General features: G+C 47.6%; 1 protein-coding gene across 1 annotated transcript in view; it reads right to left on the bottom strand.

The window, feature by feature from the left end:
* Positions 1 to 19,886, bottom strand: part of LOC135386350 (cell adhesion molecule Dscam1-like) — a 357,610-nt gene that overhangs the window by 189,654 nt on the left and 148,070 nt on the right. Inside the window, exons 28-29 of the mRNA XM_064616211.1 lie at positions 17,994 to 18,179; positions 6,413 to 6,733 (exon numbers count right to left, since the gene is read on the bottom strand). Of these exons, the coding sequence (XP_064472281.1) occupies positions 6,413 to 6,733; positions 17,994 to 18,179 (507 nt within the window). The remainder of the gene's footprint in view (positions 1 to 6,412; positions 6,734 to 17,993; positions 18,180 to 19,886) is intronic.

Genomic DNA, 19,886 nt, shown 5'->3' with positions numbered 1-19,886 from the left:
ACGCATAACGTTTTGCAAAGGCCGCGTCCATCGTCGGCATCAAGTTACGTAAAGAAGCCACGTACATCGTAGGAGGCACCAGAAAACTTTCTTAGAGTCAGAGGAGGAGCGACCGTAGTAGGAGACCCTGTCCATGGTGGCGAGAAACCTTGTGAGAATCCCAGTGGGAACCTGCGCTTATCGCTAAGCAAAGGCTACTAGGCAAGCGTGATAAGAGCTACTTGAGAAGAGGAGGTCTACTTGCTTCGAGTGGCCGTTGGGTCGCATTTTAAGGAGACCTCCTTCAAAGCTTTACAGAGCCTTTCATATTACAAGTGAAACATTGGTCTACTTGACCAAGCCCCGTGATGCAACCTCACCGCGGGACGCGTGCCGAGACTCCGTTGTCTTCCGGGCTAAAACACGTCCTTCCAATACACACCACATTTCGTTTTAAGATCTGCGCGCACTGTTGCTAAGGGGCTTGAGTGGAGAGAATATATATATGAAGATCCCCAAGAAAAAATACTACGGTTGTAGTATGACGTGAACGCGCTTAAAAAGTTTCGTTAGGAGTTATAAACTTACAAATTATATGGATGAGTTTCCCTACACGCCTATTATCCCTTTGCTGGAAAACTTGGAACGCAGCTACACATCGATGATAATTAAAAGAATTTATCTTTATCGTGCACGACTTCATTTAATTACCCCTTATTTAAATTTCGCAATAAGCTCAAAAACGCTCTAGCCTTTACAAGGAAATGTTTGTGACGGGGGTGTTTTCAGGGTAAAACCTTTGAGAAGGACAATAGTAATGAACTCCGCTTGTTTATCCCTGTGCTTCCTTCACTGTCCAGAAGAGACCATGATTCCACAATCGGAAACACGAAGAGCAAACTTACAACTTACTTAATCTAGCTCTGATTGATTGATAGGTAAAAGAAAAATTACGACAGAAATCGCTGTGCAGATTGTCATTGAAATGCGATAGCATTTATGAGCTCATCGCTGGCATTCTTCGATGACGGACAGCAGAGGCCCGTGGACACTCAAGTAGCTGGCGTACATGGCAGCCACTAACTTTTCTACGCCCCTGTGGGAATATTGAAGTCTCCCATGATGGTCATGGGCACGTTGTGTACCTTCAAATTTTCTACCAAGGTGTTGCTGGCAGAGTAATTGAAGCGTTTGACTAGAAGGAACGGCTTGACCTTGCCTTTAGAGGATCCCGCTTCAATGTATACCAGCACGACGAGGGGTATCCTTGTGGTCCACTTCTACGACGCTTAGGTGGGGTAACTTCGCTAATCATCCTGGCGGTTACCGTGGTACGGAATGAAGGCTGAGGGATGCTCGCGTGTTGTAAATGTAGATAAAGATTGATTGATTGATTGATTGATAGTTTTCCGTAGTGGGTGGTTCTCCTGCGACTACCCGATTCCCAGAGTAGGACCGCTCCCCCTCCTGTAAAACCATCACCTTTCCCCTCTCCCTGTCTACAACGCATACGTAGGCAGTGACTTTTTCGGGTAAAATGCCTTTCTCAGATTCGGGGGGGAGGGGGTAAAAATCGGGCGCTATTTTTAAATCTGTAAATCGGGGAGAAATCGGGCGGTAATTGTGCCTTCGGGTGTCATCGGGTGTTTTTGTTTCTCCTCTTGTCTATTAAGTCCTTTCCTAATCTCTCTCTCTTTTTTTTTTTTTTGTGGGATCGTGGCCTTCCAGCGGTAATCCCCGAAGGCATATAGACAGTGTTGACACACACGGGTGTATTGCTGCGGGAACGTAAGTGACCCATTCTTACATGTGTTCACACGTGGCGACCTTTGTTCGTCTTCAGTGAAAACGTCACTTGAGGATTGCATAGTGACTGGAATTCGGGAGAAATCGGGTTTAACCGGAATTGATCGGAGGTCAGTTCGGGGGGCGGGGGGGAATAACGGGGCGGAATCGGGTTTAAGTCGAAAAAGTCGCTCCCTACGCATACGTCAGCAACCATTCCTCGTCTGCAGCTGCTAGAGCGTGTATTACTTTGTCTACTTTGAGAGTGACTATCTTGATCGTTTTTTCTTTTTTCTTTTTTTATAGTTTCGTCATTTCCAGAGTAGATGGCGACACTTGGGTTTTCTCTCTTGGCATGAGAAACGCATCACAAGCTTTCCATATTCGCAGTATGTTGGTCCAGGTCTCCGAGAGGGCTTGGACGTTGCACTTGGCCAGTACCGGGTCTGTCGCTAGGCCGGTAACATGTTCATTGAAGCTGCGCACGTTGAGGAACTCTATGGCCATGTTATCGTTCTCCCTGGCCCGCTGTGCCATATTTTCGAATATCCCGAGAGAAGTATAGTAGCTTCTTGGTTGTCTAGTGCGCGTCCCACCTGCGTTGTAGAAGGGGTTGGAGTTCTTCGTCGTTCTCGCGAGACATTCTCGCCCGCTTAGCTTGTCGCGCTCACATTGCTCTGAGTCTCCCTCGCACGCAGTTATCGGTATGCCTCGACACGCTTACACTTGAACTGGAGAAGTTCCTCCACCTCCTGTGAACTGAGTCGTGCAATCTCAATTCTTCTGTGCCCCACTCTCTCGCTCTCAACGCATCAACCTCATGCTTTCCTTTTAAAGTCATCTTCTGCGATCCATCTCATCATTGTTTCACCGTTTATTAGTCATCTTTTTTTTTGTCATCTTTGTCTTTAATCTACCTCATCCTTCTTTCATCCTTTGTTCGTTTATCCTTTATTTCCTAATTCCTTTTCTTATTCCTTCTTATTTCTTTCTTTCTTTCTTTCATTCTTTTCTTTTATTTATTTCTTATTTCTTAATTTTATTTATTCATTTATTTATTTCTGGAATAGCAAGCCGACGTCCCGTTTGGCTGACCTCTCCCCAGTTTTTTTTTCCTTTTCGTCTAATAAATATATCCCCCCCCCATCGATAACTGCCTTCGCCAACGTGGCGCCGTTGCTTCCACGGTGTGACATCTGAAGATGTCGCCCCCTCTCACGGCGGTGGTGCTAGTTGCGATGGAACTGCTTGCCATAGTCGTCTACGCTCAGGCGGGCTGCATCACGACTATCGCAGTGGGGGGGATCACGACTTATCAGGCAACTATGCCGACATTTATCTTAAAGCCCACGTCCGAGGAAAACACAGGGAAAACACCCAGAGAGCTCAGCGGGCTACCGGGATGGACCTTCTTCATATACGCGTCGTGTCCTTGCGGCTGTCCAACGAACCATGCTCGGTGCGCGCGTCAAAACAAATCCACGTGGATAGCACAAAGAACCAAAGCCGGTCCCGAGTGGGGCCGACAAAAAGGTCGCGCCATTCGTGCGGTCTCCCCATTGGTCTCACACTTCTGTCGTTCCCAAAGTGCGCCATCTAGTGAAGACGGAGATAACCCTCTCCGGCGCCTCAAGGTCATACGCATGCGCATAGGCCATTGTGAAAAAAGTCCACTGAACTCGGGTCGCCTCTCAGTCTCGGCGACGAATGCCATCGTCGTAACCACTAAGCCACGGGAGCTAGTGTTTCACGACTGGTGGTACTTGTGGTCACGACCTACTAGATTATAACGACCATGTCAGGCGCACCCCTTCTATGCGCCGCATTTTTGGAAGGTAGCGGTGGCGCTTCTAATCGTCCCAGTTATTGCTTCCTCAACTTTTCTAAAATACTTTGTACTTCAGCTTACCTTAGTATTTCTGTACAATCGGTGGACGTTCCACAGATGTTTCATTCTGAGGTTGATTATCATTATCATTCTACGCGTTTTCATAGGGGCTGTCGCTGCATTCTGCTACGGTGGTCGTACACACGCTTCTGCGCGTTCAGAATTCAAATTTCCATCGTCCAATCGTGTTGTGCCGATTAGTAGCGCCCCTGGCGGGTCGTGCGGACAGGCTCCTCATAGGGTTTTCTGATTGCGACATGGTCGTTATAATCTAGTAGGTCGTGCTTGTGGTACTGCTGGAGGAGCTCGCCATTGTCGGCCTCACCGAGGCGGGCAAAGTCGCGGCTAACGCCCCGGGGGAATGTGCGTCCCGTGCCGACATATGTCTGACAGCCGTCTGAGGGAAAACCCAGGAAAAACCCCAGACAGCACAGCCGGCACTGGGATTCGAACCCGGATACCTCCCAGTCTCGACGTGACATTTTTGTAGCTGCGCTTGAACACGTGATCTCCAAGCAGCGGCCAACGCCTGCAGGCCTACTTTGTGACATACTCAGCCTCAAGAAAGCTCGAAGGGTTCGCTCATAGACGCTATGGCCTTCAAAATATGGAGATGTTAGTCCCAAACCACTCGGGATTGGCTAACCCAGGACGCGTTATCTAGGGCTCATTATATGTGAAACAAATGAAGGGAAAGGAGAGTGAGGAACGGGAAAACTATACAGAGCTATACATTTTGTGAGGCACACATGCCCGGGAGCGAGCACAAAAATGGAGTAGATGAGCATCGCCACAAACTTAGGCACGAAATGGAAGCCCAAATGGAAGCCGAAAAGGAAAGTACACTAGCACATGGCGCCAAAGGCAATAGTGTAGGAGAGTGCAAGTGTAAGAAACTCAATGCACGAAAAACAAACAAGCAAAGAGCGTCACAGAGTGTCAAAGAGGCCCACCGAGACGAGGAATTGCACTAGGGCGCGAATGGAGGGTATGAACTGATTTCCAGGCCAGGTGGGCCAGTGATGACACAAGGGTACGACGGTGCACACTGTACCTCTGCAGTCTTGGAGTATTTGATCCACGTCTTCAACTACACCACACAGAACGCAGTTGTGACGGGGAAGAAACCTTGCCAAGCTTAAATAGATAGTGGGGCGCTGTATGGCACATTGAGCCGTAGCCTCTACACGAGCGATGTAAGGGCTCGAGAAAGCGCTGACGGTATATCAAAACGGAGATCTGGCTCCACCTCGCGCTGGAATGACGTAGCAGGGACACTTCTTCACCAGTGTTCACTGCACAGACGTCTCGTAAGTGTGCAGATTGCTGTCTTCGCGTCCACTTGGGTAAGATACGTAGTGCGCTTCGCTACACCACGTGCCCCACGAGCCCATCTCGCAACTACGTCGGCAGCTTCGTTCCCAGGGACGTCACAGTGATCTGTGATCCACTGCAAGTTGATGTTATGACACTGTGTGACACGTCACACACCAGTGGAGCGACAGAGCTCGATCCCATGATACAGTACGGAGCTTGCAGGGCGGCTTTAGAGTCACTGTAGATGACCCTGTGTATCGGGGGCTGACGGGACACGATGAAGGAAAGCGCCGTAAGAATGGAATATAGCTCTGCCGCAGCCGCCGACGTGGGGTACGACAGCCTTGCACTTCTTTCAATCGACACAGCAGGAATTACATTATGCACAGGCAGAGCTGGTCTGAGTCGACGAACCGTCGGAAAAGATTTTAATTCTCCTTTGAGCGGCTATGGAACCTGGCCAGACTTAGTTGCCGAAGAACAATTGTTGTAGAGCTCTGATTTTGTCGAAGCCAAGCCAGGGACATTGACGTGCACAGGAGGTGCCTAAAGGGTCCCTGGTGGGACTGCGGGTAGAGTCAATTTTTTATGCATGGGAATAAGGCTGCGGTGAGCTAAAACAGCTTGGCAGTAGCTGGATGCTGGTCGCCGAAGAATGTCGCGCACTAATGTGTGGCGGTAATGCCCAGTGGCCTCATGTAGTGCCCAAAAGATTGTGCCGTCCGCATGATGGCTAACGACACGGGTCCATGGTTTCTGCCGTGACAGGGACAGTGGGCGTTGATTTGTGGACGCCAAGGAATTTTTTATACTCTTCGAAAGGACGGTTTCCTACGCTAGTTCCGACGAGGGACAAAGGTTATGCAACACTGGAAGATGATACATCAACATCTGGTGTATGAGGGACATTCAATAATCACAATTGCTTCCAGTGAGTACGTGTTACCGTATCAGTCATACGTGTTGCCGCGTACATGCGACCAAGTATACATAGATGAATCAAATTAACTTTACCAGGAGCTCCATCACTATATTCGCCCGTCTTTCGTGCTGCCTCCCGGCCTACCATAACGTTAAAATCTCCGTCAAATATAATGTCTTGATAACCGTAGAAAAACGAGAATGTTTGTGTTTTGTCATCAAGAACGACAACTCCTCATCAACATTGACCCCTTTACACAGACATAAACTCCAGAAGCAAGTAAACACGTGAAGGAACAACTGTGTGTTTCTCCAAGTAATATCCACGAAAAGCTCTTACGGAGAATTTGTCTTCGTTCATTTTTGAAGAGCTGCCTTCACAATATAAAAGGTGTACGCGCTATTGTTAAACGTCCGTTTTACGACATTGTAGTGATAAGCCTTTCTTTGCATTTTTCACCACCGGTCATGAACTACGATTCCGGCATCGGCATGTTAAGATAAAAGGGGAACCATACCCACCTCCACTAGTGGTGACAAGGTCGCTCTTCACTCTGGTCACTCCGGCAGCATTGAAGGCCGTCACACGGACCACGTACCAGGTTTCCGGCTCCAGCCCTCCGAGGATGACGCTGTTGGCTTCTCCAGAAGGAGAGGCGTCAAGGTCCCCGGGTCCTCCCGTTTGGTTCCAGAAAGATGTCCAATCCGGTTGCGAATGAAGACGGTACTCGACGCTGATGCGCGTGATTGGACAGCCTCCGGAACGCCAGGACCACGTAGCGACTTGGATGTGGGTGCTGTTGAGTACACGAAAGAGGTCTTCTTTTGTGGGCGCCACAGGAGCTGCAATTGAACGTGACGCGCAAATTGTAAAGTAGTAAATATTCCAAGAAGAAATCAGCGCAGAGAAAGTAAGTCGTCACTATGTAGGACTGGTGTTCATCACGATTTGTCATTGCGGCTTATCGAACCACGAAGATGATTGGTAAATACAGTCAAACTCCTTTTTAACGAAAATACCACTACAGCAAATTCTTTTGCGGTCCCGCTGGAGCCCTATAGGTCCAATAATGGACATCCTTTTTAACGAAAATACCTTTACTGCGGTTTTTTTTTTTGCTGTCCCCTGAGTTTCGTTGTAAAGGAGTTTGACTGTAATAATGTAATGATAACACTCTCCAACCAACCAACAATGTCGTTTTACACCCTGGAAATAATATGATTGCGGGGTGCGACCGTTGGACCAAGTCAACGCACTCCTAGACACCGTGAAGGCACTCGTAGAGGTGTCAAAGTAAATTTGTAATAGTATTGTCTCGGAGTTGACATTCGATAGAGGAAAACGCGTTTACTTTCTATTCGGTGCTAGCCCCACGAATCAACTGTAACTGTAAGCGGTGTAGTGACGTGGACAACACATCATCTTTCGACGACATCATGAGGTAAATTACCGTCTAGAAAGGTTGTCGGAAAATTCATGGAAAAGCTGAGAGCACACAGTTCGTGGTAGGACTCGAATATATACAGTCGACCCCCGTTTATCCGGACTTCATTTATCCGGATCCCGCGGTATATGGACAAAAGACACTGGAACGGATTTTGTTCTCGTTTATCCGGACTTCAGCTTCCGGACTCGGACAAGAATTCCGGGGAATGAAAGTCGAAAATTCTTGTAGTCCAGCTTCAGTTATCCGGACTACCGTGAGTAAGAGGAGACGCTGACCCCGCTTCGTCACCCTTTTCGTTGTGTTGTGGTTATTCCCGTCACACGTCAGGGACTTACATTCCTCCGTAGGCGAGACAACCGTGCACGATGATTTGTGTGCGTTGGGTCACGTTGACCAGTCGAGTCATTTGGAAATATCTCGAGCAACTGTCCGGTTCTAGAGGGGAAAACTCCAACCCGAGGGCCTGCTGCTTACGGCCCGTTGGCCGATGAAGACATTCCCCTATAGCTGAGCTGCGATCCCTGATGCAGAGGCTCACTGCACTGCCGTAGATGATGCTGCGGTTTCTGACTACGTTGACGTTGATAAGGATGATGACGCGTGTGCAGATATGACTGACGACGGTGTGATTGTTGCTGTTGCCTCCAATGATGTGCAGCAAGACGGTGCCAATGACGCCAGTGAGAAACAAGGCTCCGACATTGACACTTTGCGTCCGCACTGACATTCTTCGAGCAGCGCAACGGCGTGGCTCAACTCTATGCAATTAGCAAACGTTTGCAGGAGTCGAGTGCACACACTACTATGTAACAGCTGTCATTGACGAGATTTCTGTGTTTTAATTAAACCTTGCTCTCTAGGACGTTTCTATTCGGTCGTTTCATTTATCCGGGTGCCCCGGTATCCGGACGATTTCGCCGGGAACGGCACTGTCCGGATAAACGGGGGTCGACTGTACCACGTCGTATACTTTATACAAATGAGTGCATCCACTACGCTGGCTGGTAAATCAAGCAAACGAGAGAAAGTTGTTTTGGAAAACAGGAAATCAAAAGGCAACGGAGAACGTTCCAGTCGCTCGACACTCTGCGTTTGTGCTGGTCTTGATGTGGCAGCAAGATGGCGCCGTCGACAAACGGAGTGCACGCTCTTCTGTGAGACGCGCGTGGAAACCTATACGAAGTTATACATCATACCCCGAGACACACAGGTTGCTTTCATACACTCTTAGAAATGAACTTCCCCACATAGCACGCTCCTAGCCAACCATCATCCCGAATGACAACGTTCTCACTCTAGATTTGTTGAAAACAGGAGGCGGAGTTTATTTTGTGCTCATTATGCATGGCACAGAATAGGCTCCGCCTCCCGTTTTCAACAAATCAGGGGCGAGAACGTTGTCATTCGGGATGATGGTTGACTAGGAGCGTGCTATGTGGGGAAGTTCATTTTTAAGAGTGTACACGCTTAGAAATGAACTTCACCGCATAGCACGCTCCTAGTCAACCATCATCTCGAATGATATCGTAATCTGGGCCGATTTGTTGAAAATGGGGGGCGTACGCCTTTTTTGTGACAATTATGAACAGCATAAGTGTCACAGAAAAGGCGTACGCCTCCCGTTTTGAACAAATCGGGGCAGATAACGATATCATTCGAGACGATGGTTGGCTAGCAGCATGCTATGCGGTGAAGTTCATTTTTAAGAGTGTAGAGCAGTGCTTCCCAAACCCTGCTATCCATGAAAAACATAAGAGAACGCGTCGCGATCCCTTAACTTTTCGATTTCAGTGCATAACACACAAAAGTGACGCTGAAATTTAATTTGACCGTTAATATATAGTCAATTATTTGATGGTGAATCAGCTGGGTGGGCTAGAAACCATCCCAAAAAGAAGAAAAAAACGCATGGCACAGGAATGGCTGTTCCTATTGACCAAAAGTGAGCTTATTTGTTAATGAAAAAATGGCTAGGAAGCAAGCGAGCTGGTGAAGATGATGCATAATGTAAAAACCCCGAGACTAGGGAACACGAAGGGTTTGTGTTGTGTCTGTCGTGTTGCTCGTGTTGTGTTTGTCCCTTCGTGTTCCCTAGTCTCGGGGTTCTTACATTATGCATTATTTGTTAAACCTCGGGGTCCGATATACCACGAGCTTTTTGTGACGCAGAATAGTGGGTTAGAGCATGGTCTATGGACCATTTGTTTTCTTTCCTTTTTTTTTTTCAAGTTCCGGACCCCTTTCGCGACCCCTTGCTGAAACTATCCCGACCCCCTTGGGGATCGCGAACCACAGTTTGAGAACACTGTCATAGAGGGATTCCACTCTGAGAAACAGCAAAACCGTAATAACCACACACACAAAAAAAAATCATATCGTTTGCGAATCATATCGAAAAAGCGACTTTCAGTGCTGTGCACGCATCTCATCCTGTCCATTGTGCCTTGGGATAGTGGGCCGCACCTTGTGTGGCGAATTTCCCCATTCATTATCATTAATTTATCTGTTGTTGCGTGGCATTTTTATTTATTTATTTATTTATTTTTTTTACTCGAAGGCGAAGCTAAATAAGGTGTGCTCAAATTTCAACGCAAGTCATCGAAGCCTCAGTTTGGCTGAAATCAATCGATAGATCGACCATACCGATCACGATCACGTGAAGCCCCTAATTATCATCCTGTTCTTTTCCCAAGCAGCACAATGTACTGAAAGTCGAGTGCAATAGGGGTGGTCGGTATGTGTCTTATCAGAGTGTAGTTCAGTTTCACGAGTCTGTTCAAGGCCTTCCACCTACCCGTCCACCCCTATTGCACTCGACTTTCAGTACATTGTGCTCATTGGGTCATTTTCACGGTGCGCGGTTAGAGTTTCCTCATGTGGTGGCGATAACAACTGAATAGGTATATCGAAACGTACCACTTTTAATCGTGTTTCACGCGTTATGTCAAGCCGACTCGTGTAATTAGAGATGCGAAGCCCCAGAAATAAAAACGGAAATTTTTTTGGGGAAAAAGTTTTTGTTTGTTTTTTTCCTCATCTCCGGAAAAATAGGGCGCAGGCGCATCGAAAAATGGCCCGACCCGGTCCCGGACCTTCATATTTTTATGCTGCCCGTCCCGGCCCGGCCCGGTGACCCAGTGACCAGAGCCCGGCCCGGCACGGAATCTAAGCAAATAGAGCCCGGCCCGGCCAGGCCCGGCCAGGTGACCCGGCGAGTAGATCCCGGCATAGTATTTCCAGCCAGGACGTACGCGTTTCTGGCGATTATCAAAAAAATTTATCAGTAAATTTATAAGGAGAGAAGACAAACGTACAAGTGATGGCGGTTTAACACCATAACCGCACCAGACCAAATTAAATCCAGAGCGTACGCGGGCATGGGCGTTATCGTTACACTGTCAAGATTTTGCGGAGGTAGAGGATGCTGTCGACAAACTCCTTCTCCCAGTCCATACCCCTCTCCTCACCAAGCTTTGCCAAGTGATTGTGAAATACGTGAGGAGTGACGAGCAATGTAAAGTGGCTTTCAGAATGTTCTAGAGGGTCGAATCATATGCCTAATGCAGTATCCCTTGCTTGTCTTTGCAAAATATGCACAGGAATGACGCAAGCGCATGATGATATGAACTAATGCATCTCCGTTGTGTGGAATTAGCTGCGTGGCCCGGCCGGGCCTGACTCTCGGAAACATATTTGTCGGCCCGGGCCCGGCCCGGCCCGGCCCGCGGTGTTAGCGTATTTTGTCGGCCCGGGCTCGGCCCGGCCCGGAGCACACAGCCAATAACAAGCCAGGCTCGGCCCGCGGTCCGGGACGTGTCCGGGACGGGTCGGGGGCCCGGGCCCGTGCAGGGCTCTAGTTCCAATTACCTATCGCTGAGTAGACAGCAGTCTCATGGAATGCTCTGCTCTGCATTTATGCCTAGAGGATGAACACTACTAAAGCTTCTACCTCATTGTATCCTGTGGCTTGGCCGGCAATGCTTCGACTCAGCAGCAACCGCGTTTGTTTCCATTTCCTTCCAATTTTACGGACAAAACCTCCGAAAAATACCGTTTTTCTCTTTTCGAGTGATTAAAAATTTTCGGAAATTTTGCATCACTACGTGTAATACAGCATATCGGGGATCAGGTTATAGTATGCAACAACAACAACAACAACAACAACAACAACGAGAGATAAATTAATTAATGATGAATGCAGCCCAGTGCAACCCTGGCGAAAACCCCATCAGGAGCCATCTCCTACATAACAAGCAGCGATGTCCTTCGACGCAGGAGTATAACGGGCGGCTGGAACAAGGGGAGCAAGGACCCTCTCGAGAATGTCTCATTCAGGGGAGGCATTGACAAGGTCCAAGGCACACTATACGTGTATTGGGTTCCGTGTCATGAGCGAAACGCGGTTAATTAAGCCTCATGGACGACAGCCGTCTCGGTGGTGCCCCGTTATCTAATTGGAACGGCTGTCAGGAAACCGGGTCCCTGTCGTGTAGAAGGGAATGCTTGTCCGATCATCTCGTGATCTTTGCAAGTAATAGAGGAAGATGGAAATATTGGCGACAAAAACTTTGAAATTAAAGCTTCGTGAAATATGATTCTGACCAGTTCATTCAGTCACATTGTCACAGGCAGGGGGGGGGGGATATATTTATTAGACGAAAAGGAAAAAAAAAAACGTGGAAAGGTCAGCCAAACGGGACGTCGGCTTGCTATTCCAGAAATAAGAAATAATAATAAATAAATAAAAAGAAAAGATAAGAATTAAAGAAAGAAAGAAATAGGAAGGAATAAGAAAGAAATAAAGGAAGAAAATTAAGAAATAAGAAACAAAGAAAAAGAATTTGGAAATAACGAAAAACTAACAGATGATCAAAGAAGGATGAGGTAGATTAATGACAAAGATGACAAAAAAAAAAGATGACTAATAAACGGTGAAGGAATCATGAGATGAATCACAGAAGAAGAATGAGATTTCACGACTGAGTTCACAGGCTGTTCATCACAGGCAGGGTAGGGCAGTAACACTTTGTATTATAATACTCTTCACGTAATACTTTTCAGTATTTTGTATTATAATACTCACTTTTTTAAATGTATTTGCGTCTGTACTATAATACCAAATTGAAGTATTACATGTATATTATAATACTTGCGCGATGAAGGAAAAAAAATACACAGTCCAGTCTGGGTAGGTAGTGGGAACACAATAAATCCAGGGCATGAAGCACCCTTTGGAATCAAACTTTAATATTCACAAGCTTTCGTGCAGAACCTGTACTTCCTCAGGTGAAGTCTTGCCTACGGAGTATCACCAGTGTACTTTATCGGTAATTTTCGTGCGTTTCAGAAACGTTTGGTCACAAACAAAGACCAACAATGCGCTTATACCCCAAATTCTCTCAAACAGAATTACTTCGGGGCCAGAGGTTACTGGAGGCCCTTATGCATTTCAGCTACAAGGCTTTATTCGTCATCTGCAACAGTGTGTGTTCCAGTCAGTCATGTATAGTAGGGAGTGACTTTTTCGGGTTAAACCCGATTCCGCCCGGTTATTCCCCTCCGAACTGACCTCCGACCAATTCGGGTTAAACAAGATTTCTCCCCGAATTCCAGTTACGATGAAATGCTGAAGTGACGTTTCCACTGAAGACGAACAAAGGTCGCCACGCGTAACACATATAAGAATGGGTCACTTACGTTCCCAGCAATACACCCATGTGTGCCAGCAGTGTCTATGCCGTCGGGAATTAGCGCTGGTAGGTCTAAAAAAAAGGACTTAATAGACAAGAGGAGAAAAAAAAAACGATAACACCCGAAGGCACAATTATCGCCCGATTTCTCCCCGAATTACAGATTTTAAAATGGCGCCCGATTTTTACCCCCCGAATTTGAGAAGGGCATTGAACCCGAAAAAATCACTCCCCATGTATAGGTAGTCGCACCAGTTTTGTCGTACAAACTGAGCCGAATAATGACGGCGCCAGACTGAGAAGAAAATGTCGATTGTGCTCGAAATTCATCAGCGCGTCGAGATCACTCCGCATCAAATTTGAAACTTCATCTCGAGGTAAGGAACAAATAAGTCATAACCATAAATGACGGACAGGCTGTGTTGTCTGTCAGTCCTTTTTTTTTCTCCCCTGCACTGGGGTGTTAATGCTTTTAAAATTGCTAATATATCATTGTTATAAACATTATGTCTAATGAACTTTGAGGTCACTTTGAGTAATTTAAGTGGTGCGCTGGACGTCGACCGGAGAATGAGCAGACATCACACTTTCTCCGTCATACCAGCATACGAACAAGCAGTTGGATTGGATAGAATTGTGTGAACCTGCACAGCGCCGTTTTTATACCCATCGACATCGTCACCATTCTAACCCATACAGCCGCCGTTATTGAATTCAAAGGAACACGTGTGCGCTAATATGCGTATATTACCAGCACGTTTCCATCAAGCCACTGGAGCGACAACGGAGGCCAAAACGCACGCTAACAAACGAAGCTTCCATGGACGTTCACCTGCATTTTAGGTGACAGACTGTGGCCGCAAGTGGTGCATACATTAGCTAAGAGGCGTATACTCATTGAAAGCTTCCAAACTTCAAGCTGTGTTGGTGCTCCAAGATATCGGAGACGTCAGTGGTACACTCTTAAAAATGAACTTCACCGCATAGCACGCTCCTAGCCAACCATTATCTCGAATGATATCGTTACCTGCCCTGATTTGTTGAAAGCGGGAGGCGTACGCCTTTTTTGTGACAATTATGAACAGCATAAGTGTCACAAAAAAGGCGTACGCCTCCCGTTTTCAACAAATCCCGGCAGATAACGATATCATTCGAGATAATGGTTGGTTAGGAGCGTGCTATGCGGTGAAACTCAGTTTTAAGAGTGTACACTCTTAAAAATGAGGGGGGGGGGGTGTCGAGGTAGCTTGCCGTTGTTGGCCGCACTCAAGTGGGCATCGTCACCACATCACCAACCATCATCCCGAATGACAACGTTCTCGCCCCTGATTTGTTGAAAACGGGAGGAGGAGCCTATTTTGTGCCGTGCATAATGAGAACAAAATAGGCTCCTCCTCCCGTTTTCAGCAAGTCAGGGGCGAGAACGTTGTCATTCGGGGTGATGGTTGGCTAGGAGAGTGCTATGTGGTGAAGTTCATTTTTAAGAGTGTACTAGGACGGGGCAAGGTGAACGGGGTGGGAGAGGGTGGAGGGGAGAGTTATGATCAGAACCCAGATCTAGATTCCCCTTTCCCCACCGCCGATCATCCCGCGATGGCGACACGTCAGCCACACCCGCGCTGCCACGTGACCCCGCGAGCCGACACTCTTCCTTCTCTCCCGTCGACCCCTCCGCTATTATTTTCCTCGTGCAATGAGTAGGCATGTACACTTGAAAACATTGAATTGTTCTAGTTGAATTCAACGAACTCAGGATTTTCAATCACAGATTCTCGAGATGTGCGACAAAATTTGTTCAAATGTTCCAACAAGGTCCAACTAATTATGGTCTGCTTTCAATGAAAAGTTGCTCCAACTCGTGGATAGTTATGTGCCAAGCATGGATGCACACGGACGGCAATGTACAGGCCCTGCGCATAATGTAATAGCGTCCTCGATAAACTTGCTCCGGAATTGCCCCGAAACCACAGTGGTGCGTGGTGCTCTACACTGGCGGTGCCCTGGGCGGAGGCATTATCGAACATGAAACTGCACTGCACTGGTGGATCTGATGGATACTAGCATGCGCTACCTAGAGATCTGTGCTCGTTGTGGCTCGTAGGCTGCGCGACCCGTAGCGAGAGGCACCTGGCGAGCGGCACCGATCGAATGCCATGCTGACGATGACTGTCTGCTGCTTCTTTGCACGGCTACACCTGGCTACTTGCCGCTTCCGTCTTCCTCCGTGCTTCCGGCAATCGCGATGCTTCTTGGGATTGCACTCTGGCGCTCGGCCGATTTTCTCGGTGTAGGTTCGGGGCAACTCAGTGCTGCACTGAACGGGTGCACTCCTTTAATCGAGGACATTCAGTGCGCACCAGTGCAGTTTATCGAGGATGGCAAGCCGCACCAGGTCGCACCGGGGCGCACCGGTGCAGTTTATCGAGGACGCTATAAGACCATTTCACTGTTTGCAAACAAATGGCGCAAACCGGAAGACCTACCGGGCACAAAACAGGTTAACGCGCACTGGCGCAACCTGGCGGCGTGGAGCTGTCGAAAGGGTCTTTGCAAACAACAAGTGTAACCTTAAGACCAACGGGGTGCAAATCCAGCTGACATGCGTTGGCGCACCCTGGCGTCCATAAGGGTCGAAAGGGTCCATACCCGGACCCTTTCACGACCCCAGCGTGCCCGCCCGGGCACGTGCAGTGCAGGAGTAGGAGCACGTGCAGCGCAGGAGTAGGAGCACGTGCAGCGCAGGAGTGCAGGAGTAGGAGGACCTGCAGCCGTACAGTAGGGCTCATTCTGAAGTACGCGCGAAAACGCGGCCTGGACTCTACATTTGCGACGTTTCTGCTATATTCTATGGGCACCACATTTTCGTGTTCGGCCACGCAAGACCGGAGAGCGCGGTATTTGCGGAACTGCGGCTCCAGCTTTCCAATAAGACACGGTGTGGCGCAATCTTCGCCCTGGACTCAGAGCCGTTTATAGAGAGAGTTTGACCATTGGGAGGAGCCTAACTTAAAGCGCGTCATGCGACGTCACGGCTGAACGACCTCCCTCGTCGTGCTGTATTGTTATCCAGCCGTCAACAGGTCGCAGACGCCATATTGATGCTGATCGTTGTTTACAATCCAAGGACAGACACGTTCGTACTTCTTGCTTCGAAAGCCTTTCGTCCTTGAACTCTTTGTTTGGCAACAAAGCCCCACTAATCACTGGCGCCAGTGGGTCATAAGCCGATTATTCCTGTAGATTGCATTGAACACGGCCACGAAGGTGTCGACCAGCTGGCGGACAGCATCAATATGGCGCGGACTAGATGGCTGATAAGCGGATTCCGCTCGGATTCAGGCTTTTTGGGCGGCGCAACGACGACTCTGACGCCTCCCATGAGGCGGCAAAAGATCAAAGAATGGCCAAACTCTCCCTATAAATGGCTCTGCCTGGACTCGATGCGCACCCATGTAAACGGTGGCGCACCGTCTTCTTTCCGGCTTCGAATCGATTCCGTTCAAGCCGCGTTTACGTGAATACGACACAGGCGATTCGTATCCAGTTGTCGAATCGAATCCGCCCGTGCAAACGGGTGAATTCGCTAGGAAAGCGTATCGTATTCAATCCGCCAAACAGATGTGGATCGAGGCTGTGAATGCGCATTCAGATTGTGCATGCAAACAGAAGATGCACGTCAAGGAAAGAAGAGAGGATTATGGGAAGAAGCATCCGGCAGCGGGTCAGTTGCGTCATCTGCTACTGCAAGTCAGGTTGACATGATGGCGAATATTAGGGAGTTCCCGGCTACGCTCTGTTTTTGGATGATCAGGTCATGGATGGTGACGTCGAGAGACGTCGGCAGAGAGTACGTTCTTCGTGTTCTCACTACAGTGAGCTTACCGCAATGTCTCGCGATTGACGAGACTCTTATCGGGATATTTCCTCGGTCCGCTCTCCTTTTAGGCCTTTTAGTGTATTCTGTGGATCGTTCATGTAGGTAGCGCGCGTTTCCCCGCATTTGGATGCCTCTGCATCTCATTACGTCTATCTTTCAAATATCTCAATCACTCAAGCGTCAAGGAATGAAAGTAATTTTGAAAAACTGCCGCGACAACAGCGAGAACCACCAGACGAAAAACGAGGAGGCGTGGTTTGGACATGTCAACCCTTTGGCCAAGAGAACAGAGGGTACAGAAAGCAAACTTCCGAATCTGCGACGTGGCTCTAAGTAAACACGCCCCTGACCATTCAACGGCCTCCCACACAGCGCAGGCGAAGGTGGAGCGAAAGCGAACCTGCGAATCTACGAAATGGCGAGGAGCGCGGCCGCCTAGGCGCAAGGAAGGAGAGTTATAGACAACGAATACCACTGAGCTCTGTATGTGACATTCTCCGGTTGACGCGCTCGCCACTAAAATTGCGAGATGTGTTTAAGGTCCGACACTTTTGTGTTAAATGCTCTCTCCGGATTCGGGATGGAAAAATCGGGTGCTAATAAAAATCTGTAATTTGGGGTGAGATCTGGTGCTGCTGATACATTCGGGTCATCGGGTGTTACGGGTTATTTCTGATGTTGATGCTGATGAAGAAAAATATTAGGGAGAGATTGAATTCGTCACACCACAAATTCGGCTACTCCCATAAACAGAACCCCTGTTCCTGTCCTGTCCTGCAAGCGGCACACAGTTAAAGGTGCATGTATCGTTAAACATGCATTCCTATTATCGCCACAAGCATCACCTGCTGTAACCTCAAATGTGCTTCGCATAGTTTATTGTTGCAGTCAAACAATGTGTACATCACACATGCGCACAGATTGACTACTAAATATTTAGTAGTAACGTACGCGATATGTGACACGTGATCGGAATTCTGAGAGAAATCGAGTTTGACCCGAATTTGTCCAAAACGGATTCGGGTGGGAATATAATCGGGTTTAACCCAAAAAGGTCAGACCCTAGATACACCTAAGGTAGTACTTACGCGTTCCAAGAGTCCTGGCTGTGACGAGTTCACTCTGTTCTCTGATTCCGGAACCGAGAAAGGCGACGCCGTACAGTTGGTATCGTGTACCACACAGCAGGGAGTCAACTGTGTAGGAGCCATTTCGAGCGAGCACAGACCGTTGCTGCCACTCGCCTGATTCTGCCTTCAGGTGAACTTCCAGGACTGCAGGGAAGTAACGGTGGTGTTTATATCAGTATACTTTATTTCCTCAGCGAGAGTTTGTACGGGGTATTGTATGCAGTGAACCCTCGTTATTATGACCATGGTCGTTCCCGAAAATTTTGGTCATAATGCGGAATTGTCATATTAACGGAGGGGGGATTTGGAGAAGTTTCACAGTATTGTGCCCCAAGAGCATGGTCGTAAAGCACGTATGCCAGATTATCGGGTGTCACATTAACGAGGGTTCATTGTATACCCTGAACCCTCATTATTATGACCATGGTCGTTCCCGAAAATTTTGGTCATAATGCGGAATTGTCATATTAACGGGGGGGGGGGAGATTTGCAGAAGTTGCACAGCATTGTTCCCCAAGAGTATGGTCGTAAAGCACGTATGTCAGATTATCGGGTGTCACATTAACGAGGGTTCATTGTATACCCTGAACCCTCATTATTATGACCATGGTCGTTCCCGAAAATTTTGGTCATAATGCGGAATTGTCATATTAACGGGGGGGGAGATTTGCAGAAGTTGCACAGCATTGTTCCCCAAGAGTATGGTCATAACGTGCGTATGTCAGATTATCGGGGGTCATATTAACGAGGGTTCGCTGTATTGTGCCTGTCCTGGGTAGCAACTAAGTTACAAGAAGTTTCTAACTGTAACCGGTATTTGTATAGTACCTGAATTAATTAATTACAGTTCGATTTTACAAGTACATAGTCAAAAATCATGGTAACTAACGCTAAACTTCTGCTGGTAGTTACAGAGCCCAAAAACTTCTGCTGTACGAGCTAGTTGGGTAGGGTCACGTAAACTCATAGCGTGAAGTGGGGCGATAACGAAAAGCGCTTGTCTGGGTGTTTATCGTGTATAGTGCTTTAGTTCATGCTGTGAGTTTACGTCATTACAATGACGATTCAATCGTAATAGAGAGTAGCAACGAGTTGCCAAAGTAACTGTCACTGTAATTAGTCACCATTTTTGGAGTAAGTAGTTACAAGATGCAATTTTAAGTAATTCAGGTAGTGCCACATTTTTCTGCGGATCAGTTTCGAAACGTCCTTTTGTCGATCTTTGGAGCGTTTTTTTTTCTTCTTTTTTTTCTTCTTCGTTGTTGTTGTTGTTGTTATTGTGTTGTTTAAAATGATATTTGTCGCTTTTTTTCTTTTTTTATTTTATTTTTATTTCCTGTAACCCACTCCTCCCATGTAACGCCCTCCCGAGGGACTCTTGGGAGTAAATAAATTGATTGATTGATTGATTGATTGACACTGATGATTCTCTAGCGCTCCTGTTGAAAGACACTCAAGTGTGGCGAGAAGTGGACGTTTAAACACGGTAACTCGCAGAAACAACTGCTCCATAAGCGTAACAACACTCTTAAAAAAGGGGAGACTCCTTTTTGGGGCGTACACCCTTGTCACGTATATCACTCCCGCTGAGGAGTCTCCTCACTTCCTTCATACTCCTTAAAGAGGGTAATGGAGAGTAATTGTACACTCCAAATGGAGTGATGTATATGGCAAGGGTGTACTCCCCAAAAAGGAGTTAGTTATTTCAAGACAGTATCACACAAACTATACCCAAGCAGCACAACATCTTGGCCAATATTGGCCCCATCATTGCCAATACTGGACCAATATTGGGCCGGCATTGCCAATATTGGGCAAATATGTTGTGCTGCTTGGGTAGCTGTAACTGAA

Source organism: Ornithodoros turicata, chromosome 2 (genome assembly GCF_037126465.1).
Source record: "Ornithodoros turicata isolate Travis chromosome 2, ASM3712646v1, whole genome shotgun sequence".
Lineage (NCBI taxonomy): Eukaryota > Metazoa > Arthropoda > Arachnida > Ixodida > Argasidae > Ornithodoros > Ornithodoros turicata.
This window is presented reverse-complemented; position numbering and strand designations above follow the sequence as displayed.